General features: G+C 47.7%; 2 protein-coding genes across 2 annotated transcripts in view; one reads left to right on the top strand and one right to left on the bottom strand.

Moving 5' to 3' along the window:
* Window positions 1–580: 580 nt before the first annotated feature.
* fmc1 (formation of mitochondrial complex V assembly factor 1 homolog) lies at window positions 581–2,700 on the bottom strand. Its single transcript, XM_079178148.1, has 2 exons — window positions 2,531–2,700; window positions 581–1,380 (listed from the first exon to the last, which is right to left on the bottom strand). The coding sequence occupies exons 1-2, from the start codon at window positions 2,657–2,659 to the stop codon at window positions 1,177–1,179; spliced, it is 333 nt and encodes a 110-aa protein (XP_079034274.1). The 5' UTR covers window positions 2,660–2,700; the 3' UTR covers window positions 581–1,176.
* A 9,127-nt stretch (window positions 2,701–11,827) lies between these two features.
* The window catches only part of grin2ba (glutamate receptor, ionotropic, N-methyl D-aspartate 2B-a), a gene marked incomplete at both ends in the record, with an annotated part of 93,321 nt that continues 78,193 nt past the window's right edge, over window positions 11,828–26,955 (top strand). The window contains one exon of the mRNA XM_079178419.1: window positions 11,828–11,854. Within this exon, the coding sequence (XP_079034545.1) occupies window positions 11,828–11,854 (27 nt within the window). The remainder of the gene's footprint in view (window positions 11,855–26,955) is intronic.

Genomic DNA, 26,955 nt, shown 5'->3' with positions numbered 1-26,955 from the left:
GGAGCAGCGCTTGGGTCTTACTCCCTGTGTCACTGTGCGTTGCTTTGCTTCAGGGTTAGTCTATTTAAATTCACACTGAAGGCGATGTTAGTCACCACTGGAGAGAACGAGGAAACGGGAAGGGCAGATTTAATGGAGAAAAAAAAAAAAAGGTGGGGTGGATAACACAGGGTCAGGAAAGCTGAGGTTCTGTATGAGGGAGCTGTGGACAAGAGGGGGAAGGTAACAGAGAGCCGGCTGTAGCACTGTGATGATTTTTTAACTTCTCCATCAAAGACTAAAATACTGTTGTTTGATTTAACTACATGTATCATGAATACCTGCGGAAAGGCTCAGCAAAAGTAATCCAACGTGAGCTTCATCTTCTACCATAGACTTATATGTTCATGTTTGTAGTCCATCCCAACACACACTCATACAAAAGCATGAGTAGAAAACTGCCAGAAAGGCGGTTTATGCCTCAGTGGACAAACTGTAAAATAATCCCACAAACAAGTGGGCAAATAGCTGTGAAAACAAAGATATGAATTCACCAAGCGCGTCACTATTTTACATTCAGACAGACAACGTATGTTAATTATTCTCAATGAGTTTTATTCATCTGATGCAAGTAAATGCATCAATATATGGATTTAACTTCCAGTTTAATTGATACGAGAGCAGGTTATTTGTTAGTGTGTTATAACGTGTGATCAAGTTCTTAAAATGCAACAAACAGAAAGTGTAACAAACAGTGACTGATGTCTAAATGAATCACAATGAAAATGTACTTTCAGTCCATTTGAATGGTTGCCTGTCTCTTTTTACAGTTAGGAAAAATGCCAAAACACAAACAAAAGCAAGTGTGGACAAGCTGTAGTATATTTACAGCTAAACAACTGATTTATTTTAATCATAGTATACATTTTCACAGTTGCTTCAAACACTCTCAGATCAGATCATCCTCATATTGAACATTGGTGGAACAACACAACAGGAATAAACAGGCGAGTTCCCTCGAAGCTGTCCGTGATGGCCCGATCTCCTCAGTCTGCCAGACTCCAGTCAAACATTTAACCACTTCACAGTTCACTTTTTCATGAGGGGAATCGTATGGGACCAGATGATTCAGCCACAGAGAGGTGATTTTCGAAGAGCGGCAAGTTTTCCTTCCGACGTGGCGCCCTCCCGTTGTCCTCACTTCTCCCAGCCTTTGCCTCCGGGCTGAGTGGGCAACCTGAGCCCCACCAGGCCAGCCGATTGCTCTATGCTGCGCTCTCCTTTGCCGTGGTACATGTTGTGCAGGGCCATGTGGGTCCTGGTGGATGCCAGCAAACACAGGTATGTGTGCGAGTCATGGTTTGCCTCATGCTGGGCTCGGCAGTACTGTTCTCCCGTTACCTGTGAGAGGGGAAAAGAAAATATAAGCGAAGATCAAGCCATGAAGCGGATCGTAACGCCGGACAACGTGCATATTTTTTTTTTTGCTTCGTTCATTAAATCAGTCACCAGAGAAAAAAAGATGAAATCAAGTTAGCATTTATGAAGCAAGAGCCTTAAGGTCTAGCTGGTGGACAACAAGGAGTTAGCAATGATTCCAGTGATGACCGCATGGACAGTAAGCATTGGCACAGTCCCTATAGTGACACATATGCATTACAGTGCCTGGGGGTCTTTCCGGGGCCGGGACAAACGTACCCTGACAAGCAAGAGTTGCTCCAAGCTATTTTGCTTCAGTGACCGCTCATGCATTGGACCAGCCTGGTGAGCCACGCTCTCCCAAGCATGCATAATGCTGCTTTGAGCCTATATGCTTCAGTGGCAGCTATACTGTGTTTACAAAGAGTGGTTGTTGTAGTAATTTAAATAAACATGGATACATTTAGGGCTTCTCTTGACAGATAAATGAGAGGATGAATGTGGTCATGCAAAATTAATTTTAAACAATTCTACAAACTCCATTAGGCTCCAGATAAAATATTTGTAAACCTTGCTGTAAGTGTCTATTTAATCCCGCGGATGAGTACACATTCCTTGATAACCTAGAATCTAGTGAACATGCCTTTAATATTTGACATATTTCCGTGCATGGTGACAATAATGACGATAATTTACACATAGTGAATGAATCAAACCCATGTAGCAGGCTGCACTCTGGTGTGCGTGAGAACTTATATATTTAGTGACTTAATAACCAGATATATTATTGTATCACCTGCGTTAACTCTGAGCTATGCTAAGGCTCATTAGCTGCTAATGTTAGCATGCCCTTCTACTTCACAGTCACCTTGCGCTGAACTTTTGCTTCTACAGATTACAAAGTAAGCAAATACACACTCCGGTGTCGTGTTGGTGTCGGTGTCACGCTATTCCCACGCTTGTGAACGGCTGAAGGGAGAACGTTATTTCCACTTAACTAGCAAAACAGTAAGGTTATCCGTTAGGAGTTATCCGGTTAGCTAACGCTAGCCACGCACCTCGCATGCAGTTTGTTATGGTAGCTAGCTAACGCGGCTAAAGTTAGCTAAAACGATGTTGTTGATAAACTCACCTTATTCTTACGGAACTGTTCCATTACATAGGTGTAAGCCAGCGAGCGTTTATAAGTCGGTCCTTGGATTGTACGTAGTTCTTTTAGTATTCCTCGGCAGACTCGGAGCGGTGATGACAGCGCTGCCATCTCTGAACCGTGTTGTGATGGTGCGGCTCGTGCAGCCAGGCATGCTCAATCCAACACCGCACAGTCGAGCAGAGGACCGTAAAGCGACCACAGGGTGGCGATATGTCCTACTAAGACACACTCTTCTTCTCGACAAAACAGTTCCTACCTGGAACAGTTTTAAGGTAACCCGCATTGAATTTAAAATGTACACTTACGCATGTAAATAAATGTGTAGCTGTGCAGCGTAACGGGATATTTTGAGTGTATTTGTCATCCAGTGTTCACCCAACTCCTCCACCAGCTCTTGTGTTTAATTAACGGTCCCTGGTCGTAATGCCGCTGTAGGAGCCCAGGGTAAGAGCATGTTAACAGTCACAGGTTCACATCTAATGAAAACACGTTGGGAACCAAACAATCGAAGTTTCTCTCCAACTGCTGTAAAAGTGTTTAAAGTGCTGAAACAGCTGCTCCACTGAAGCAGATATATAGACTGTACTGAGAGCTCTCATGTGCAGAAGCCTGCAGGCTAATTAGGAAAAATAACATGTAAGATCCCTGGTTAAACACAGGAAATGAATAATGTCGACACTGATATTTATTGCCACCGTTGTCCAATAATCATTCTTTCTCCAGTGATTGTGTTTTCAAATCCAGGTTCAGAGATGTCTGAAACTTGGGGAAAGGTCAAGCAGAGTCTGTTGAATGCTTCAAGGCACCACAGGCCTAACTGTCTTTGGCGGGGATCCATCCAACACTGGCCAAGAGGAGAGACCGCTTCAAGCCGCATCGCTTGTCCTCTGTCCCATCCGAGGACACACGGACTCCACCTTCAACCTCATTGTAAGGTAATTTCTTAATGTGCTGATGCACGATTGAAATGCCGAACAAGCGCTCGCCTGCAATGTTGCGGTCTTCACTCGGCCTTACGCACGCCACCGTGTCACTGCAAGCTCAATTGGGCTTGAGCTTTTATTGTGAGTTTAAGTAATTACTGTCTGATAAACGGTTCAGCGGAGGAGACGGAGGGAGACTGTGTGATCGTATCTTCTTTCCCGATCTGTCAGCGTCTCCCTCGGCCTCTTTACTATAAATAACAATCAGGGAATCAATCGAAAATACCTTATTCCCTAATGAGGATGAAACAAAAGAGTGCGGTTTACCTCGCTCTCTTTTTGAGTACAAACCATCCATTAGGCCGAGTGTACTCAATGTAGCGTCTTGTCTTTGTGGGCATGTAATGGTTTTAATATTTCAGTAAATGACGTTCCTGGTGGCAGAAACAAATAACTATAATGTGGCGATACTCTGCAGGCTTTACCTTCTGAATGGGAGCTTTTGACCACCTCTCTCTCTCTCTTGTGTGCTGCTAGCTTTTGATTTGGACACTTGAGAGCAGTCATCTGTCACCATAGCAACACTGAGTTTAGCTGAGGGCGAAAACGCAGAGGGGGTAAAGGGGGGACCGGGTCTGCTGTCCACAACTCCACGGTGCTCCAAAACCAAAAATTCCTCTCAACGCTTTTGTCCCGATGTCTGTTTTGGGACAGAGCGTGCGGCGCAAAGAGGTCGTCGGTGCTTTGTCTCTCAAAGACGACAAACACCGAGAGGAGCGTTGAACTGGTCTGTGGGTGGATTGCGCTCGCGTCGTGCAGTTGGAGCGACGCTGCAGCAGCGACACTCTGCCCCCGAAGAGGTTGTATTGCGAGGCGTCTCATTGAGTGCAGGCCACAGGTCATCAGACTTGGTTGGTTTATTCCCAGTGTTTCCAGTTATCTGAGCTTGTGTATCGATGGTTGACTCTAGGGGGAGCCAGTCTCTTATCAGTTTAGCACACCGGTTTTGGTTCCTCGACATTTGTTGGAAGAGGCACCCCTCTCCCCCTCCTCCTCCTCCTCATCTCTCTTTCTCTCTCTCTCTCTATCTCTCTCTCTCTCTCTCTCTCTCTCTCTCTCACACTCTTTCAATGAATACTAATGCAGCGAGTGGGCCCACCTCCCTTCCTCCCATCTTTTTCGCAGGGATGGGCGGGAGAGAGGGGATACATAGCAATTCCAGCTCAGTATGCTTCCTCATGAGGCAGGCAGCGCTTGACTAGCAGCCGCCACCAAATGCCTTTTTTTATTTTATCCTCCCAACTGAGCAATATTGGTGATACTGTGCGTTGCGGCCGCAACAATGTCTAACCTGTGTGAGTGGCACGTGATATCAGACCAGAGTTGAGAGGGAGGAAAAAGGACATCTGTGTCTGCTTTCTTTTTTTTTTTTTTTTTTTGGTCATCTGGATGGGAAGTCTTTTTTGGGAGGCGAGACAGAAGAAAGCAGAAGGCAGCCGGGGAAGGGGAACAACTGGCACTAGCCAATCCCCCCTTCCACACATAGACTGGAGACAACGGAGGCCACTGGAGTATTTGCTTTTCTCTTTCGTTTTTTGTTCTTTTTTTTCCTCATCGCGCTGCTGGGAGGTGCTTTACCTTTTCATTTGCTTGCTCTCTCGGTCCTCTGTCTCCTCATCTATTTCGCCATTTACCTGGTCAACAATTTCTGCCATTTATGAGCCAGACAAGGAGGGAGAGAGAGAGAGAGAGGCAGAGAGAAAGAGAAAGAGGAGGGGGATTTTTTTCCTTTTTTTTGCCCCCTATATTCTCTTTTTTTTGTCCCCTTCATTCATTCTTCCGTCCCTCTCCATTGCTATCGCTGCCAGCCCTTTCTATCGCCGTGCAGCCCACGCTCCCTCCTCCCTTCACCGCCTCCCTCCTCCTCCTCCTCCTCTTCCCCACCACTCCGCTCACTGTCCACCAGTAACTTTGGCTACTTTTTTGACTCCACCAGTGTTTTAATTTCCTTGCTTTACCCCCCCCCCCCCCCCCCCCTCTTTATAGAGACATTTTAATTGGCTTGCTTGTATTTTCTATTTATGCCTTTTTCACTTTTGTACCTTTTCCTATTTCCTATTTCCCCCTTCTCTTTTTTCCTCCCACCACCCTATGCATCTTTTTTGGGCGATTCTTAATTCTAACCATAGGTAGGTCTATTTAGTGTTTAGTGTCTGTCTCAAAGTCTTTGTTCCTTGTCTGTGTATGCGAGGTGTTTTTGTGTGGGGTGCACATATATTAAGCACACCTTGACACGCACACACACACACACACACGCGCACACACACATGCATACATGCACACTGGCCTACAATCTAGCTCTGGTGTAACCACGGCTCCCCTCCCATCCGGCTCTCAGCTGATTCTTGCCTCATGCCATGTCATCCTCACGTCACTCTCCCCCTTTCACGCTGTAACGTCAGTCTTTTTCTGACTTGGTTTTCCAATTTCTTTTCTTTTTGGTGTTCTCCTCAAACCAAGACCACAGCGACTCATCAAGCAAGCACCACAGTCTCCAGTCGCCTCATCTCTATGTTGCACAAAAGTCTGTTCTTCCATTAAAGCGTCTGAAATGCACCCCCCCCACCCACCCACCCCACCTTTTTGTCACACACCGTCCTCCTCACATGTCCCTTTTTTTTTCTTTTTTAATGTTTGCCGTCATGCACATTGAGTGACGTTCAAATTCCACATTGGGTCCCGTAGGAGGGAACGTGCGTTGTGATCCAGCTGAGGTGCGTTTCGAGTTTCCTCGCTACCCGTTTGTCTGTCGGGTGAAGGTTGAACCGAGCAGAGGCCTAATTCGCGAGCGGCGACGCGCCGCTCGCTTCAAAGCGCCATTGTGAGCCGCTATCGTCGGTTCTGCCGGGGTGTCATCTGTGTTTATACACTCCTCTGCCTCCCTTTTTCTCTGCCCTCCTTTCCTCTCTCTCTCTCTCCTCTCCCTCGCTCTCCCTCCCTATCTTTCTGAACTGACTTATTCTCGCGGACAGACACACACAAGCACTCAAAGAGAATGGACTAAAAACAAAAACTGGCTTTATCATCCAGAGGATTTTTTCCCCCCTTTTCCCCCCCTCCTCCATAATTTTCACTCACTTTGCATCAAGCTTTAATCTCTTTATTCACCTTTTTTCTTTTTTTTTTTTTTACTCCGCATCTTTTTTGCTCTCTCCATCACTCCCACCCTCTCACCCCCTCTGCATTGATCCACCTATTGGTTTATTCCCTGTCCCATATTTTTCTTTCATCTTTTCATGTGCCATCTCAGGAAAATGTCATGTCCCTCCGCTCACACGTCATTGACTTGCTCGCATCAGAGAGGAGTTGCTGTTTATTTTGCGTTTTGGTGACGTGATTTTGCAACACCTCACCTCGACTACTTCCACGATTTTGGAATGGCAGATTATTCATGAGTAATCTTTTGGCATTTAAGGAAAACAAGACGACGAGATGGCTCGAAAGAATTGAGCTGATTGCAAATGAACTGAAATAATTGTGTGCGTGTGTGCGTGTGTGTGTGTGTGTGTGTGAGCTACAGAGAGGCACAGTAGCAGACAGATGCATAGCAAAGTGAAGCAAACCACACAACTCATTTCCTTGTCCATCCTCTCTTCTTCTTTTTCTTTTTGTATATTTCCACCTTTTTTTTTTTTCTTCCTGAAGGAGATTTAACGCCTCTCCTCTTCATTACATGAAGATAAATGGAAGTGGGACTTTTGAGCATCCGTCAACATGATAAAGGCTCTCTGGATTTAGCTGTTTTCCTGTGGAATTACCCTTTAAATCCTGGATTTGAATTCCAAGCGAGAACCCCAAAAAATTAACTATAATTAAAACTGTCCTAAATTCGGGACTCTCTTTTTTTGACTTCTTTTTGTAACGGACTGAAGCTGATTTGCAATATTTCTTTTTTCGACTATTGAATCTTAATGGGATTTCACTAACGCGGATTAAAGACTCAAGCCACATCTTTGTCTAGTAGTTGACGTTAACGGCCGTGATTCTTACAATTTCTCCAGCCCACAAAATCCATTAGGTTTAATGTTTCTTAATGTTAAGGGTTAAATAGGTGAGTACGGCGCTTTGAATCCACACATGCTGTTGCTGTTGCATGTTTTGGATGACGATTAATTCATGTAGAGATTCATCTTCACCGTTTCTTCTCATTAAGTCACTATTTTTGCATGTTGTGTGAGGGGGTGTGCGTTCGATGTGTGTGTGTGTGTGTGTGTGTGCGTGTTGAATGGCTATTGTCGGATTATTAGAGATCAGTCATTTCCCTCGCACTTAGTCGTTTTCTTTGCCCCACCATGAGCCTTTAAGTCTATTTCTGACACATTTTACCCACGTGAAATAAATCCACATGCGTATACACTCGGATCTGATGACGTAAAAAAAAATAATAATGTACTTCACACGTGGAAATGAATCTCCACACTTCATGCTTGGTTCTGTTCTTATTAGCCGCTCTCCACCTGATGGAGTAGCCACTTCTGCCTATCAAACCATCTGTTCAGCTCTGCTCCACACTCTTATTGATACTCGAGGACTGAGTGTGTGTGTGCGTGTGTGTGTGTGTGCGCGCGCGCGCGCGCTGGCATGAGTAGAATATATAGGCAGATTAATGAAGTCATCTACATGAAGAGACGGACTGCGTTGGCCTTTTCTCAATGCAATTATTTTTATCTGCCGCTATTTCAAAGAAACCCAAAGTGCTTCACAGCGGGAGAATGACAGTAGATCTCCTAGTGGAGTGTGTTGGGATGAAATCTTGAGTATGTCTGCAGCAAAATGCAATTCACACACACACACACACACCCTCCCACACACACACACACACACACACTCTCTCTTTCACGCACACGCAGACACTTTGTCCATCTATCTATCATAAGCGCATCGAAGATTGACCCCTCTTCTCTGATTAACTTTCCCATCACTTGGATGACAGCCATGTGGATTCATACTGTGTGTGTGTGTGTGTGTGTGTGTGTGTGTGTGTGTGTGTGTGTGTCGCACGGTCAAGGTTAGTGCTACGTACCTGTGAAACCCACCTGGGACCTGCTCCCATAACCTTGGGCCATTACCCGTTCTGCTCGGGCGCTCTCGGCACACATGTGACCCCTCGCAGCCTATCTGCAGATGGGCCACTTAAGCCCAGGCAGTGTGTCAAAGCTGTCACAGCTGCCACGCGGCAAAATGGACGTCTCGGGTGCAAGCGCTGCCCCCCGACACATGGCTCGCCGCTGTCCTTTTACTGTAACGAGCACAGAAATAGTACAGCGAGAGTGCGAGCGAGGCGGGGGGGGGAAAGCAACGTGGACGGGGAAGTGAACGCTTCGTGCCGCTTAGCCGGGACACTGGTTTGACTACACTTAAGATAAAGGATGCTGATTAAGTTTTAAAGGGACAGTTCACAGTTCTGGATTGTTTTGGTGTGAGTTGCCTAGTTTTGGCAATAATGGGACAATATGGCACACGGCTTGTTGTGCTCAAAGCGGAGAGAAAAAGAGGAGATTTTGGGGTGAACTGTCCCTTTTTTAACCGATCCTTTCGAGCGAAGCCGGGTGAGCAATCGGTGTCCTATTGAACAGTTTAGAAGATGGATGTGGCTGAGCCTCACTTCCATGCAGATGTAGAGGTGATTTGTTGGCGACCGCGACCGCGGCACTTCAGCTTTATGTCAAGTTCCGGACCGCGTCCCGCATCGTGAACCCGTCTCGTCTCTGACGAGAAAGACGAGAATGTGCATTTCAGCTTTTTAGCGTCACGTATTTGTGACATCGCAGTTAATGTCCGTTCTCCGGTGTACCTCCTAAGAGTTAAAGTGTACCCTCATTCTAAATGAATGATGTTGTGTAAATACGGCCACCAAATTTTATTGAACAGTAAATCAGTTGGTGACCGGGGGGGCCACCGCCGCATATTTTCAAGCCTCCTGCCAAAACCCGCTCGATGCCAGCGGCTTACGTGGAGAAAGAAGTCTGCCAAAAAGTCTCCAAACAGAGCTTAAGAGATTTTCACAGGCGCCGTGTTTGCAGTCGTCATTGATAAACAGGCCAGGAGAGGAGACAGCAGGGGCTAAGGAGACGCGTAATCCCATCCCCTCTTCCGAGCGACTCCCTCTCTGTCTCTCCTCCTCGCCATGTGCTACCTAATGAGACGACAATGCAACTCCTGTGTCTGGCTCTGAGCACTGCATCTGCCCCTTAATGAAACCAGCAATAACACTCTATTACAGATCGTATCTTCAGAGGACTTCCCGCTCCGTGCCGTCCCGGGGAATTGATGAGGTTCAAGTCAAACCCGGGAAAATGTGAAAGACGATTTGAAGTCTGCCTGGAGTCAAAACACCTCAGATTCCTGTGTGTGTGTGTGTGTGTGTGTGTGCGATGCTCGTCCATCCATCATCTTGTTAAACGGGCCGGTCGGAGGCGCGGAGCTCCATCCAGAGCTCGTAACTTTCTGCAGTGTGCGTCTGAAATCCCGCTCAACCGTTAAGAGAGCGAGCAGGGAGCCTATGTGGGGCCACTTTAAAAAGTGCGTCTCGATTTTTTTGTATTTTATTTTATTGGCAGCATATTCACTTCAAGCGAGCGGAATATGGGTCACGATCTGATATAAAAAGGCTCTTCAATAATTCATCGGAGCTGATTAAGAGGACTTGTATCGACGCAGACGCTGTCCATGAGAGGGGATGGGAGCGCACACGCACACACACGCACACACACGCACAAACACACACAAACACACACAAACACACTGTGTATGGGGGGAAAAAAAAGCAACATTTAGGCCCCTTTTGTGGGATTAGTAGAAGCTGAGAAACAAGCTAGAACTGCCTGGGCGTTTCATGAGAGCAGCGTAGGCCTTCTTTGATGTTTTAATCTACTGTACGTTCACCCCCCCCCCCCCCCCCCCCCCCCACACCTTTCTGTTTCATGTGTCGAACCGAGCACACGTGACCAGCCTGCGATTACATGTCGCCGCGAGTGTGTGTGTGTGTGTGTGTGTGTGTGTGTGTGTGTGTGTGTTTACGCGTGGCGTGAGTGTGTGTGAGGGCCCCCATCAATCTATTAAATATGAAAAGTACAATCTGTTACCCCGCAGAGACTGGTTTATTATTCATCGACATACTTCAATTAATCATTAATTTACCTAAAGTATGGCCCACACGCTCCCCCTCTTATGTCGACGCTCGACACGGGCTCCTTGTGGGCAGCGTGTTACATGAGTTATAATCTGGATTAATCGGAGCGATTCATTATTCTTCTGATCTACGTGCTGTCGTTGGGCGATTGTTGGGGATGAAGGCAGAGACAATTAACTACGACAGCGCATTTGGAGGAAATGTATAATTTATCATACTGGGCTAAATTCTCCTCAAATCAGACTGTTTTATCCGCCCACACACACACACACACACACACACACACACACACACACACACACAGTTCAGAAATTAAGGGGAGAAGCAGCCCTCACAGTGGATTCACATTCTAAACAATAACACAGAAAGATGAACTCCGATTGAGTCGTGCGTTTTTTAAAATCCCCCTCACTTAATCTCAACTTAACTCGAAGGGGAGCGGGGTCAGAGGTCGCCCGCTGTGCCAAAGCGCAGCGCGGTCTTTATTGGGAGTCTGACCGTACTGCGACCTGCCTCTGACCCTCCTGTCCTCCCCGTGTTCCCATTTGCAATAACAGACCGGCGGACGTCCGATAAAAACAAGCGGCGCCCAAACGTCTCTTCGGAGGAAGCGAGGCTGCTCCCGTGGAGTACAATTACCTTCCAAATTGCTGCTTTACCCTCTTGACCCGTCGAGGATTTTACCTAAAACTGCTGTGAGTTCCCAACTCCTTGTTCGCAGTCGACACCGAAAGGATTACGATGCTCAGCAGCGTAATTCATGAACATCTGTATTTGCTTCAACAAACCCCACACCCCTAACGAGGGGACCTGGTAGAGAGGTGTAGTCCAATGAATCATGGAGACTAGAGCGCCGTCATTTTAATAAAGGGCAGCTGGCTGGAGCAAATAACCCCGGTGAGGTGGTTTACTGGTTCCGTTGTGTTTAGAGCGATGCTCTTTTCATCTTTCCTGTTTAACACACGGAGAAACAAAACCGCGATGACAGAAACCCCCCAAAATCCGACTATTTTTAAGATGCAATAGCTGCCGACAAATCAATGCTCATGTTGTCTTTGTTCTCGTGCTTTTGGTTTGCAGTTCAGCCTCCCTCAGTCTGAGGCTATGAGAGGGAGAGAGGAGTCCCAGGCCGCACCATCATGCTACTTCTGAGACGCTGGGATGAGACTTTGGCTGGCAAAACGCAAGGTAAGACGGCGCCGACGCGTGAGGCATCTCCCCAACTCCGCTCTTAGTTTTTCTGGCCCTGCAGGGGACCCGCTGAAACATCCCCCGCCTTCTCTCACCTTGTGTGTGTGTGTTTGTGCGTCTGCAGCTTCCATAAGCGCACGCCTTTTTATTTTATTTTAGAGCTCAATGATGGATGGTCTAAAACTTCCAAACGCCTTTTTTTCCCTCTGTATCTCACGCCAGCTTTGCTTGAGGGTCAGGATGATGGTTCAAGGTGGAGCCTACAGATGAATGCTTTAATCCTGTTGGTTTTTTTTTTGCACAGTGTGCACTTTGATCAGCGGCACGCGTCGGCGCGTGGACGTCCGACCCGACCCAGCCCCTATCGACTATCGGCTTAATTTGCATGGCTCTACAGGCATCGATCAGGCAATTAAAGGATTTGTTGAATGAGTTTGTTTTTTTTGTGGCAGAAGCGTGCGGCCGCTCGGAGACAGACACAGGTGTGTTCAATGCGACGAGATAAAAGGAGACAATCGTCCTCTCTCTCTCTCTCTCTGTCCCAGGACCAATTCACACAGAGGCCAGTGTATTTTGTCACAAGGGCCCATTATCATATCGGCACATTCTGTCGTTCTTTTCACATGCATTCATCTTCTCACTCCTCCGTGCGAACCTTTTCTTTCAATTTTTCATTGTTGCTCTCAAGTTCTAGCACCTCTCTCCCTCTATCCGCCTCTCCCTTTTCTTCCTCTTCCACACTACAAATGCTGCCATTACACAGTTGCTGCTTTTACTTTAGGCAGCAGCGGAGCGACAGCGCCGCTTCCGTAATGAAGTGCCTCGGCCCTCCGTCGTCAGCTGAAAGTCACAGCAGCTGCCTCGGCCGACGCTGACGCTGCACTTTCGCCTACTATTGCATCGCGTCACAACACACTCATTACCATAGAGATGAATTAACAGCGGCGGTGGATCTCATTAACGGCGCCGCCCCACCTTCTTTGAAAAGAGTGACAGACTATTGGTCTGTTAGGCCTATAATTGGAGTCCAGCAGGCTTCCTGCTCTTACATAACCTGTTTAGAAAAAAACAATGAGGACAAATTAGAATAATAATGTCTCATGAGTATTTTAAAAGCTTTATATCCAGCCCTTGCGTACCTAACTTAAATTGGATTCTGGCCCCTCGTTATATCACCACCACTCAGTGCCATTAAGTTAAGTCTCATTTTTCAGTCAAATCCGGTTCACAACAGACTCCTGTTTGGACTCCGGGGAGCTCGCGTCATCGCTCACACACACACATACTACGGCGAGGCTGCGGTCTTTGATGTGCGGAAAATAAAGTGCGAAGCGCTTTCGGATCACCTTTGTCCTGCCCGCTGATGCGCGGAATGTAATTAACGGCAGATTTCGTTATTGAAGCGAAACCGGTGAGAGATGAATGAGCACCTCGCGTCTGTCTATATATATATATATATATATATATATATATATATATAGCGTTTTCCTTTTTAGCCTGGTGTTGCATTCCTCTGCTGATTAGGTCAGTATGCCTGTGTGCTTATTTTGGGAGAATATTCATAACTGACATCATTCTTCCTTTCATACTTTTTTTTCTTTTTTAATGGAAAGAGGAAGTTTTTTTTTGCTTTTTATATTCTCCTGCTACTGTGTATTTTCTAAATTGGAGCAAATTCAAGAGCCGGTGAGTTCGGAGGCTTTTGATGACGAAAACAAAGAAACTAGGAGAGGAAGAGAAGAGGTGTTTGTTTCTGGGGAGGTGGAGGAGAGGATAGAGAGCTGTGGGTTTTTCTCAGGGAGACAATGACTTCTGATGTGTCTGTCTGTGCTGCTGTCTGTTCTGTTTTGTCACCATATATGCAAAAAATGACAGTGCGGTGTTTGGGCACATCTCATTAATTCAATAACTCTTATTCAAAGAAACTTTTCTCGCCACGGCACATTTCTCTTTGTAATGAATTCCAATCATATTGTTACACCTATAGGCTTCACTGATGTTCAATTATCTCGCAATCCAATACGCTTGTAGGATGCAGCAGCAGGGGCGACGTCTGTGGTGGGTCATTTATCTCAGAGTTATCATTTCATATTAATTGAATTTGGACCGCAGCATCACGTGTTTTATTTTTTTTTTTTGCTCGACCTGAAAACACAGCTAGGAATCCGCGTGGTGGCATCGATCGGGTTGCAAAACAGCCGATCGATTTGCGGCTTCGCTCATCCTCGTCTCCAGCAGCGGAGCAGTAACATAAGTCACCTGGAAAACGGCCCCACAGATCCAGCCATGAGCTGAGCGCTGCACTTCCAGCGTTTGCTCTGGTGGCATCTGTTACCTTCTGGCACGTCCTCGGATGCCGCTTGGGGAGGACGCTACAGGCGCCGACAAGATCCGAGGCTGAAACGGGGAATTTGATCCGCAAACATTTCTAATAACATTTCTGAGTTGTTTTAGTCACTTAATTAGTGGTTTTAGCTTCTCAATCTGTCATTGTAAAGTCAATTTAGACTGTTGGTTGTTTTAAAACAAGCAATCTGAAGACATCCCCTTGACTTACGAAGGACCATGTTGCTACAGATGTCGGCTAAAAGTTGACCTATTTCTTTTTTTTTGGCCTGTATTTGTTTACATTGGCAGCATGAAACGTGTGCTGAATTTGCTATTAGCAGTTCCTGTTTGAACCCATGGATGTACACACACTACTGCCGCTGACTCACTTTGATACTGAAGACGACTACGAATGCGATTTATTCTCAGGCGAGTTCTGTAGTTATAAGGAGCTAAAAATAGGTGTCTGTGTGTTCAGATTATGACCCCGAGAACAAGAGATGCTAGTTTTGATTTTGTTGTCCTTTTCTGACAGATGGCTGATCCTCGTTAACTGATCATTAATCGCTAACCGACAGGATTAGTGCCTTGCATGAAGGGGAGTTATATATATATATAAAGCCTGTACAGGTATTAGAGCAGCTGTCTGGCAAAGCAGCTCTGTGCTCGGCTTCAGCTGACTTGTTGTTTTCTGGCCTCACCTAGAGGTTGTGTCGTTGAAGCGGGTGAATGATTTGTTTCGGTGCGTCGATCGACAGGAAACACTTGGCGCTCGTGCCTAGAGGACTAACAATGCGGAGCGTCGGAGGGCTTTTGAGGTGTCGTTGAGAGGGAGGATGATTGCAGCTGTTAGATTCTTCCCTTTGTATACTGCAGCAGTACGGTCGGAGGGGCGGCGAGACGGGGAAATCCATAACACTGGGTCTCAGAACAAAGGGGGAACACTTTGATTCACTCTGAAAACTTGCACAGTGTTATGTAAAACCAAAAAATCACAACTTACAGCAACTTAGCGTTGTCGCCATTGATTTCAGGGCAACTCCTCTGATCCAGCTTTGATTTGCAATAAAAACACCTGTGTCATAGCAGGTTATTACTGTTACACTTATAGAATTTGATCAGTGTCTCGTTGTGCAGACGGTGCAACGAAGTAATGCTGTTTTAAACTTATATTTCTTCATCTTTGCTCCCTAAACTCTGTTTTTCTTTTGCCATTATGAAAGCTGTGCCGGGCAATAAATCAGTCTAGGATTACCCCCCCCCCCCCCCTGCTATGAGATTGGATGGCGGTACATCTTCAGCAGAGCCAAGCGTGCGCGCTAAAAGCCCCGTTTGTGATGAAGTGGTCAAGTACGGGCAGCGACCTACAGACCCAGTCCTTGAGTGCACTCTCTTCTGGATGCTTCACCGAGACGCCTCTGCCGCTGCTTGAGATGTCACAACCGACGCTCACCTCGCTTCAGTCGCCTCAGCAACGCAAAAAAAAAAAAAAGCGCGCTCCACAGCCGGCCTCGCAGGCTCTCAGCCTCGGTCCCTCCCAAAGCCTCCTGCAGCCTTCGGCCGTTGCTCTGTTTGCCAGTAGACAATACATAAAGTTATTGATTGCGTTGTGTTAAGGAGAAATGCCCACCGGGAGTTTAGCAGAAGAACTCCCAATAGGGAGCTAATGCCTCTCTGGGGGCATCCTCCGCCGCGTGCTGTCAAAATCTGTGATATGTGGCAACCAGGCTGCAGAAAGAGAGGGAAACGGAGAAAGAGGGGGATGGAGAAGGGAGAGAGTACAGTTCGTATTGTGGCGATCCGTCTCACGGGGAGATGCTGTGATGCTTCCAACGAGGCAGACAAAAGGAGGCGAGAGGAGATGGCGGTGTGAGCTTTTGTGAGAGGGCACTAACATAATAGGTTCGTCAAAGTCTCACTGATTAAACTCGGAGCACCTGAAGACGATGCAGCCCTCGTGCAGCCGTTACACCTCTTCTGTGTGTTCAGTCGATTGTTCCCGTTTGCATCTTGCATCGATTCCCGAAAGCCAAGAACCAGAGTTTGAGAATCATTGGAAACGCTGTAAGCGTTCAATTGTGAAAACTCCCGGCAAAAACGGTGACGAGAGACTCCGTGCGCACGGACACGTCGTGGATCAATTCCCCGCACACTTGTGTTTAAGTGACGGATGAAAGTGCTGGGGGGGGGGGGGGGGGGAAACAACAAACGATCGATTAGCACTGCGGCGCGGCACTGCGTCGATTGTTTTTCTTAACTTCTCAGTCGTCACCGGTGGGATTTGGATTAAAACTTGGGGCAAAGATACCGCTCAATCGCATCACCCACAATGCATCTGATAAACGGCTTGTTGCATTACGCTGCCACATCTCTAAAAAGAAAAACACTGATTGGACCAAGTAGTGGTGCGACAATTGCAGATCACACTGATATATACATATTATATATAACATATGTTCCAAATAGGGATATGGGGCCGTATGATGTCTGATAACGACATCTGTATTGTCGCCTTGTTTTGATGAGTATTTTCAGTGTTTCAGATGCTCTCTTACCTTTTTTTTAAAGGTGCTAAATCCTCGTTTCTGCAGCGCTGTCAGAGGCGTGCTCTTTGCGGTAGCGTGCACAAACGGGAACACAAGGGGATCAGAGTGCATGCTTGTTTCTAATAACAGTCGGTACGTCATGACAACAGCGTGCCAAATTAATTTACCACGAGGGCGAGATGGGTTGTTTGGCGGGTGACTGCGGGGCGTTCGGGGGAAAGACGAGAACAGAGAGAGCAATGACACGGGTGTGAGAGAGGGTACGAGAGTACTTTTGGAGGGTCGAGTCCCGAGTGTAAGTGCTTGTGTGTGTGTGTGTGTGTGTGTGTGGATGCTGGTGATGGGGCGTAAACAACACCAGCGCTTGAGGAGGACTGGTTGGTCAATTAAGTCTTGGTCCAAGAATGTGCCACCTCGAAAGATAAGACAATTAGAACACGCTCACACAGCCAGACCCCGATGGCACCCTCATTAACGATGTGTGTGTGTGTGTGTGTGTGTGTGTGTGAGGGGGAGAGATTGTAAGTGAGTACTTTAAAATTCTCTAATACTGATGATCAATGACTTACTCTGCTCGCCAACAGGCCTGAAACCAATTAGATTTGATCAAACCAGCTTTTTTAAATAATGAATCCACACAAAAAAAACGATTCAGCTTTTATTTCCTCACTGGACAGAGAGATAACAAACATTAAGGACCTAAGAGAGACCTGGGAAACAAATACATTGCAAATACATTACATGCCGGTCGGCCCCGCCGGGTCACCGAGATGCTCCATCAAACATGTACTTAATAGTATAATAACAGCCAGCGGAGGGCGGAGAGGCAATCAGCCCTAAAATGTCCCAGACTAGTGGGTCTATAGGACGTCTATACGGCCCGTGTTGATTCTCTGAACGGAGCACTCGACAGAAGACTCGAGCTGTTTACGGACATAAATCTCTCACCCGTTGTAATTGTAACGATAAATCCTTCAAAGGGTTTCTCTTATAGCTGCACGGCTAGTGGCTCAGTTCTGATCGCGACGAGAGCGGTTGCAGATGCGGAGGACGATGATTGACAAGTCTCATCCTCCAACTACGTCATGGAGGAAGATACGTAGGCAAGCGCCCGAGGCAACAAACACATGTGGCCGTAATTAATAGCTCGGAAACAACAACATGCAACAACCACCTCCGCATTTTCACTGTAAAAGAAAAAACGAAACATTTTTTTTTTTTTTACAACAAAACAAATATTGAACAGCAGCTGTAAAGTGTCATATTTGAGCCAATGTTCAAACAGCACTGGTAAAGGGGCGAGCTCTGTTTTGACACCAGCGTGGTAATAAATTTCATTTTAAGTCCACCGGAATTATATTATCTGTCACGACAAAATTGCCCCCTGACATTATCTGTAACTGCTGCCCAAGTGTCTGATATCTATTATGAAGCAGCGAAAACCCCTCAGGGAGACATAAGATACTGTCTCCTCAGCTGCAGCGCGCCGCGTTGGTTCTCATCTACGCATTCTGCAGCCTGTGTGTGTGTGCGTGCGAGTATGTGTGTGTGTGTGTGTGTGTGCTGTAATGGTAAACGAGTGAGAAAAGGGAACGGCAACATGCGATCGGCAGTGTGTGCATGCGTGTGTGGAGAGAAGGGCAGACTTTGAGGTGGCTTTTTTTCATACAGTAAGTGTGTGATACAGGTTAACTACACACTGCTGACGGTGCGGTGTAGATACATAACGGCCTTATGATAACCTTTTGTTATTTTGCAGCATGCTGACAGAACGATGAATAGATTAATAAGATATTATAGAACATGATTTCTGCAGCAGGCTCAGGAACAGCTTCTTCCCCTCAGCTGTCACCTTACTAAACTCTGCACCACGGTGCACTTCCTGGTTAGATGCTAAAACTGCATTCCGTTGTCCGAGTACTTGGACTCAACAGACGACAAAGTTGAATCGGATCTGATCGGATTGTCACGCTCTTGCTCTTCCCGCCCTGTTGTCCCATGACTTTCTCCAAGCGCGTGTCCTTTGCGTTAACTCCGTATCGTGTAAATTGACGGGGCGGCATGGGTGCGCTGGAACGACTCATGTAGAGCGACGGTGTCTGCGTGTTCATTACTTAACGCCGAGGCCTTGTGTGCCTTCTACATAAATGGATTACTTCATAGTATGTGTGCGCATCATTCAAATTGATGCAGCCCTTTTCCGCGTGCGTGAGAGTGCGAGGTGAAGGTTCAGTGTGTGTGCGAGTGTGTCTGTGTGTGTGTGTGTGTGTGTGTGTGTGTGTGTGTGTGTGTGCTGTCACTGTGGTTTCTGTCGTGATTGAGAGAGAGCCAGGCCTTAAAAAAATCAATCATCGAGAGTGACAAAGAATAGGAGAGCACAGAATGAAGCACACACACACACATGCAGAGCAAAGTCCTAGAACACTGCAGTGAGCCATTGAAACTAAACGCAGGCATGAAGAAAGTCGAGCCACACTGTGCTTTTCTGTTTTCACTTCAAAGCAGAATGAGCTCTTACTTTTCACTTATCTCACTCCTGTAATCACTCTTTCCCTGTTCTCTCTCTCTCTCTCTCCCTCTCTCTCTCTCTCTCTCTCTCTCTCTCTCTCTCTCTCTCTCTCTCTCTCTCTCCCTCTCTCTCTCTCTCTCTCTCTCTCTCCCTCTCTCTGTCCTTCTTTGCTGTCATGCTCTCCCTGCATTTATCTCCCCTTTCTCACAAACAGTTTTTTAATTAAAATCTCTCTGTATCAAGTGATTCTGTTATGGCGGTGATTTAAATGGTGGGGCTGACATAAACTTAACATTACTGTCAGAACCAAAGCAAATTCCATCAGCCATGGCTTAAATTGCTGCGCTGGCCATTTTCCAAAAGGCTTTTTTATTCCAGAGCCAATATCTATACCCGCCGCCCATCTATCTTCACCCTATGCTATCTTTAATATTGTTGATTTTCAGTACACCAGTTCAGAGGCCTCCATCATGAAGTGCCGCTGCTCACGTACATGCAGTTTGGGCCGATACTGGATGTTTGAGGTGAAACGTGTATAGTGGGACTAAGCACTCAAAAAGCCAGATGCAGAGTGACTGGGATCGTTCTCTCAGGTTTGACGTGAACGTTGTTTTCCTAACCCTGTAAGACTAAATGTAACACATATATCGGTGTAAATGCACTGAATTATTGCTATCGATTCAAATAATGGGTGTCCCAAACCAGATCGTCCCGAACCAGCTGCGTCGGTATCGGGACGACTATCCGACATCCGTGTCGTTTCGGCGCGTCTCCGTCACTGAAATCGACCGGCGTAATCGGCCTCGTCGATGTATAGGTCGGGCTTGAGCGTAGACAGACGGGCACTTATGCTTGTCACGCACACACCCTCCGACACACTCGAGTTGCACGCCCACAGTGTCAACCACCACGCTGTGAGAAACGAGACACTTCCCCTCCTCATGAGTGTCAGCGTCCCCCCCCCCCCCCCCCCCCCCCCCGCGCCGCCTCCTCCTCCTCCGCCGGTGGACTCACTCTTTCTAGTGGATGGGAGCCTGTGGTCGGGTCTCCATAAATCAAGATGTTACCACCGGCGCTATGAGGCTACTTTTTAATTAAAACTGTGAATCAGTCGGCCCTGATTATGAATTGTACTCTGCCGCCACTGAATAAAATATACAGGGCGCGCTTCTCCCCCCCCCCCCCCCCCTCCTCTTGACTCCTCCTCTCTCCGTCTTCCTCCCGCTTGTTGCTCCGTTTTCCACCAGAAATCCGGAATGTCCACAGCGCGCACAGCGAACTGAAGGCTCGACTTCGCTGGCGAATAGTTGCGGAGCTTAGCGGTTGCATAAATGTAATAACTCAATATGGACGGACCCGGCGCCGCTGGGGTCAACACCATTATATCACACAAAACAGCCAGAAGGGACCGAAACACAAAGCTACTAGGCCAGTGGGCCCTGTTTACCACACACTACCACTCCTTTGGTTATGTCACATGAAGTGGAATATGTTGTTGTCGGGTTAGGATGATCCTGAGAGGGCCGTCGGTGCTACGATGGTAACGAGAGAAAGCTTGTGTCCACTGGTCACACTGGATGCGTATGAGACGAACAGTGAAAATGGCTCCGGCTATTCACGAAAGACGGGACCTGCAACAGGAGAGGGAGCAGCTCTGCTCTTCGCTGTCAAAAAGGCAGCGACAAACGGCGGCGCTGTACTGTCAAATAGAAATGAATACAATCCCAGCTCTATGAGTGTATTTAAAACAGTGAGTCTTAAAAGACTCCACCAGGTTGAAGCCTAACAGCGTGTCTCCTTCAAGGGGCCCCGTTGCTAATTCATGACCTCTGCGCGTCTCGCGAGCACAACTGACACCGTCCCAGCGAGCCCGGCCTCGAATCAACTGCCGGGCCGCCGCCGCGTCTGCCTCCCCCTTTTAACGTTACATCGGCAGGCGCGAGCAGGGAGGACGGACTAACTGGAAATTCAATCTCACAGCTTTGCACAAACAACCTCATGAATGATAAAGGCCCGCTAATTGAAGGTGCTGGAGCGGTTCCCTCCGCTGACTGCGACGGGCGCAGCGAGGCTCTGGAGGTCTCCTGACCTGAGCTGGAGTCAAATCATCTCTTACACGTGCTCCCCGTAGTCAGGACCACCATTGGGGTTGTATTATGTGTGTGCAGCCATGAATATTTATGAGGGAACTGTTTGCACATCGCTGAACTGCTTGAAAAGGTAGTTCAAGTGCAGGCTTTTATTTATACGTCTGCATTTCAGATGCAAATGTTCTGATGGTTTTATTTGCTATCCGATGTTATTGCGTTTTGAGGTTTTGATTGTGTAAAAGGCTGTGGATCAATATTAAAAAGATTACATTTTACAATAAAAAAGAATCTCAGTGCATCTTGCAGGCATTTTCGACATGTATCTGCCGCGTTTCTGACCGTCTTCACGCCTCACCGCTTTATCTCCATCGATGTTCTGTGACGATTGTGTACTAAACTATATTTCACCCGCCCACCAGCATCTTAAAGCCACGGCGGGGAACTGTGATGTCCTTTAAAAGCAGGCCCTCGCCGAGTGTCTGACCTGTAGAGAGGTTGTCCTTGAGCAAGACGTTGAATTACTACCAGCTGCAAGGTTGTCATTGCGCGGCTGACCGCTGGCGCTGACCTTGTTATGGACGGGAGATGAAGAGGTACTTCTTTCCAACAGATGCCTTGAAAAGCTGCTTTTATCCCGGGCTCTGGTGTATTATCAGCTCAAAGAGAACATGCACTGTTACCGGATTAGAAGTGTTGGCTTCGTGCACACCAGTTGTACTCTGGTGCCGCCCATGCTTAGGTGTTTTCACCTGTTCCTGTCTACTTCCATCTCATTGGCTGCTGCCTGGCAAACCCGGCCGTCTGTCCGTGTCTGCGCGTGGTGCTGCCGTTATCCTCCATGGGCGCGGGTCTCTCTCGCTCTCTCTCTCTCTTCGGGCTGAGCGTTGGGTGGGATTAAATCCCGGGGGGTGGGGGGGGACATCCGTCGGAGAGACGCTCGTAGATGTCATCCCTGTGGGGAGCCTCATCATCATCATCCCGCAGCGGAGAGAGAGGCGCTTGGCACGCCAGCCCGGGACGACTGCTAGAGAGAGACTGAGAGAGAGACGTGACAGCCTTACGTCTGCAAGAAAATAGTGATGACCATGCGAAAAAACACGACACCCGAAAAGAAACAAGCCGGAGATGCACGCGCAGCCTCTTTCTGAGTGTGCGTTGTGGGGCGCTCATAGTGAAAATGGCAGCGTGGCGGAATCCATCCTCCGGCAGCTTCTAATCATAGCAGGTCCCGTGCAAGAATACCTGGAATTAATTGAAATGTGTAAAATTAGCAACAGAATTGATAGCTGGGAATGAAAGTCATCAGTCAATATTCAGCCTCGGAGGGGAAGAGGGAGGAGATGGCTTTGCTACAGTGTGTTTGCAGAGGTGGTATGACTTAGAGGGGTCTGTAAGAGATTATGGGTGGGTGAGTTACGTAACGTTCCCTTATTACTTTTGATGCTCTAGAAATTAGAAGATGGACGACACTTTAACTTGATGCGGATCGAGCAAAAATGACGCCTTTAGTGTAAAAGTCCCTTAGAATTGATTCAGTTTTGCTGTATACGCACGTCGCGCTCATTGTCCTCTTTGCTGGGATGTGTGTATTGTGCTGGCAGACAAAGTACAGTAGCGGATTAGGCCATGTTCTTGCGCAAGCATATTTCAGGGCTTGGGTCCAAGCGTACCCATGAAATGTCGATTTCCACTGCCGCCACTCCGTATTTCAGTGTCTGCTTTTAAACACAGCATCCACTCGAGATTATTTCCCCAGCCCACAACAGTGGAGCGGTGCGGACACCTTGCTATTCAACCTTGTTGTTTCTCACTAGTACACAAACGCACTCGGCCCCACAAAGAAAAGGGAAAAAAAAAGAAAAAGGAAAACCACTTCCACACCTACTAATCCAAAAAGGCAGAATCCCGGTGCCAAAAATAACAGCTCGGAATGAGATGGATAGAGGAGGACAGATTATTGCGGCTCTAATCTGTGAAAAGCTGACAATAAAACACATTTAAAGTGATTACAGCGCTGTTATTGGCATGAGGGTCACTCAATGCGCCGTGCTCGTCCCGTCCCTAGCTTTACCTCTCGGCAGACAATGGAGCGTGCCGCATAACGCCACGCGTGCAAACACTCCCCCGGTAAAGGTCTTTCGCAATGACACATGGAGCGGAGCACTAATGCTGATGCGAAGGCAGATGAGGAGAGAGGGAAAGGGCGAGGAGATGAGACGAGGCGGAAGGGAAGCAGGAGAGCACAAAGAGAAGTTAAGATGGAAGAGGAAAAGAACAGAGTGGAGAGGGAGGGGTGGGGGGGGGGGGGTTCGGAGCTGGAGCCACAAATCATGGAGAAGATTAAGCGTCTCCTCTGCGAGGCGGAGTAGGTGTAAATAGAAACGTGTCCCTGGGAGAGATCCTAGAGACCAAGCGCTTATCTCCCCGAATGTTGTCAAAACACATTTGTCAGGCCGAGGTGTGCGAGTGTCTTTGTGTCCATGGACTTGATATGCAAAAATAAAAAAAGCTGATGGAAAATGGTTCGCAACAAACACACACACACACACACACACACACACCACCTGAGACTGGACGGAAACTGTATTTTCACTCCGCTGTGACCTCTGGCTCGATGGAAGTGTGCAGACGAGCGAGTTGACCGTGCGTGTCTGACTTCCACAGCTGCAGGACCAGCACTGCCTCAGACAGCTGCAGGCGGTTTAATAACCCGCCCAACAGCTGCCACCTCTCAGGCAACGACGAGAGAACGCTTCACACGGGGACTGCGTCTGCCCGGGCAAATTTAGCTCTGGTGATGCCTTACTCTTCCACGGGAAACTGTGATGTGTCTTGTGGGAGCTGGCCGGGCAGCTCCGTGGCCCCCGGACACTGCCAGGAGCTGGGAGCTGCTTTTGGCAGCGGGTCCGTGCGGCGTTGTGGCTATTACAGACCCACGACTTCCAGCATCTGGCCTTGTTGATTTGGGCCTTTTGGTTTAGCGTTGACATGGCTGGAGGCCGGCTGGGATTTTATGATGCTCTATAACTTTATGAATTCTTGAAGGACGGACACTTTGCGCCGTATGTTAATTGGCAGCACGATTGGTCTCAGGGCTTACCGTTACCACCGCTAACACTTGGGCTTTGTGCCAAAGAGTACGGATCAAATTCAGCCTGTCATATGAAGTCCATTCCTAACCAACTTCTTGTACATTTTTGGAATTATGACGCATTTAATATTGTTTTGTCTATACTGCTCTGGTGCCTCATCACCTCCTGACATGTTGCCACTCAAATAAACATTCTCATGGAATCATTTTAAGCAAATGCAAATCCCTGCATAACACTGCTCTTTAATATACATTTATACATATATAAGTACATCCTCGTAGAAATATAACATTCAAACTGATGTAAAAGATAAACTAGTGCACATATATGCATGAATATAAAGAGGGAAATAATTATAGATCAATAGTTTGTTCCAGATGATGCCCGGAGCGCATTTCGTTCTTCTGCCAGGCTGAATTGGAAAACCGATATAGACCTGTTGATGGTATCGACGAGTGTTTGAGCAGGACTCTCTCACCAGGGCGGCAGCTAAGAGTGTCTCTCTTAGCATCACGCACATCTTGTCAAAGGACAAAGTGTCTTTAAGGTAGCGCGGCTCACCCAGGACTCTTCCTGCTCACCGTGGATGCTACGGACGGGCAGAGAGAGCTGCAACACACACACACACACACACACACACACACACACACACGCTGGACTTATAAATAAAGTGGGAAAAGTGTGCAGAGGCGTAATCATAGACCTTATGCACAGAAAGTGACTGTGCCCCCCCCCCCCCCCGCTGCTGCTTTCCTCCTGCCATAATTATTCCTTATATAACAACGCTGTGCGTGTCTGATCTACAGCTCACAGTCCACATATTCGTTCTCTGAATATGAATCACATTACATGACCATTTTCAAACTACAAAAAGAGAAATAAGCCGACAAACAAGTTCTGAGGAGTCTCGAAGGCAACAACAAGTGTTTCAGATGAAGCCCTGTGTGGTCTGCCCCCCCCCCCCCCCCCCCAATACGGTGCCACAGGTTGTGTGTGTGAGATCAGCCCCCCCCCCCCCTTGTCGCGCTGCTGTGTGGCCAAAGAGGTTGTCCAGTTGTCCAGGTAACGTTTTCTTTCATCACCTGTCAGGCCGAGTTTAGCCCTCGAAAAAACACCAAAGAAACGCGCAACGCATTGCCAAACAAGTCAACAACCTCAGATTACGTCTGCCACAAACACTATTTACAGTCTTCCTCCCTGCAGAGCGCCGAAAGACGCCCATTAGAAGTTCTATCCTCCTCATCTGTTCATTTCCAACAGTGGAGGGACGAGCCAGCACCCGACCAAAGCACCTAGACTCGTAAGTAGCCTCGAGTGACGTAGCGGGGGCCATTTTTCAGACTCACTTGTTCCGCCGCTGCTGCTTCTGCTACGTGACACGACGCTCTCATTTCAATTAAAAGGAGAAATGAAGCCGCGGCAGCACGCCCGACTTGGCGGCTGAGATGATGTACTTGCGCCGCAGACTGTTTGAAGTCATCCAGAGAGACAAAGAGAGGTTTGTCTCTTCCGTGCCATCTTCCTCCGTCCTCTTAAATATCAAAACCGGGCAATAAATGTGAAAAATTGCCAGTGGCTTTTTTTGTCCTCCGGTTTTCATGCAAATAACACCATCGACCAACCTGACACTTACCACATAATGAGAAGAGGGCGACGGGAGAGTGCGAGCGCAAGGGAGCGATAAGTGGGAGAATTGAGAGGAAGCATTGTTCGAAGAGACAGAATGATAAAACGGAGGCAGAAAGAGATAAATAGCGTAAAAAAAAAAAAAGAAAGGAAGAGGGGGTACTCTGGGAGGAGGGGAGCGACGGGCGCCCTCAACGTCCCCATCTTTTCTGGAAATAGACACCACTGTGCCGGCGGATTGGTCCCGGGGCCTCGGCGGAGCATGTGATTGCGAAGCCGGCGCCGGCCTTGCTCGCGTGTGGGGGCTGGTGAAGTGGCTGCTTCAGAACATCATGTACAGACACAGGTCCAAACACATAATCACACACTCACACGCCACCTTCCACCTCCACAGCAGGCTGCAGAGATGGGCTCCATGAATATTTATCGGGAGAGCTTCGTGATGAGTTCACACATATCCGGCCGGCTTTTTGTGTCATCGTCGGCGGCGAAACTTCCAGCATCCAGCTGACTCCTCCCGCCATCAGCGCAAGAGGCGCGGTGACCCCGAGGCGACCCCAAGGTGTGGCCCTAGGTCACATCCTTTGGGGGGGAGGCATCCTACCACCGGCTGACATTTAAAAAAAATATTTGTCAGGTTCCGTCCACCGTCGGAATCAAGTTCAAATCAAAGACGTCTCCCGCCAAAAGAGTAGCGCCGAGGTTACATTTCTCTGCTGGCTTTCATTGGAACAAAAAAACATAAATGTCACTTTTAAAAATGCATTAGGGAGAGCAAGCCACTGCTAGCGCTGTTCACAACCTTTCAAACCGAATTCATCAACTGCACACACACACACACACACACACACATTTATGCTGCCCACAAGCGCACAAACTGTTCTTGGCATAAATGCTTCCCGTCCTG

The sequence above is a fragment of the Pholis gunnellus genome, assembly GCF_910591455.1.
Source record: "Pholis gunnellus genome assembly, chromosome: 17".
Taxonomy (NCBI): domain Eukaryota; kingdom Metazoa; phylum Chordata; class Actinopteri; order Perciformes; family Pholidae; genus Pholis; species Pholis gunnellus.
Note: the sequence above shows the minus strand (reverse complement) of the source record. Positions and strands in the feature narration are given on the sequence as shown.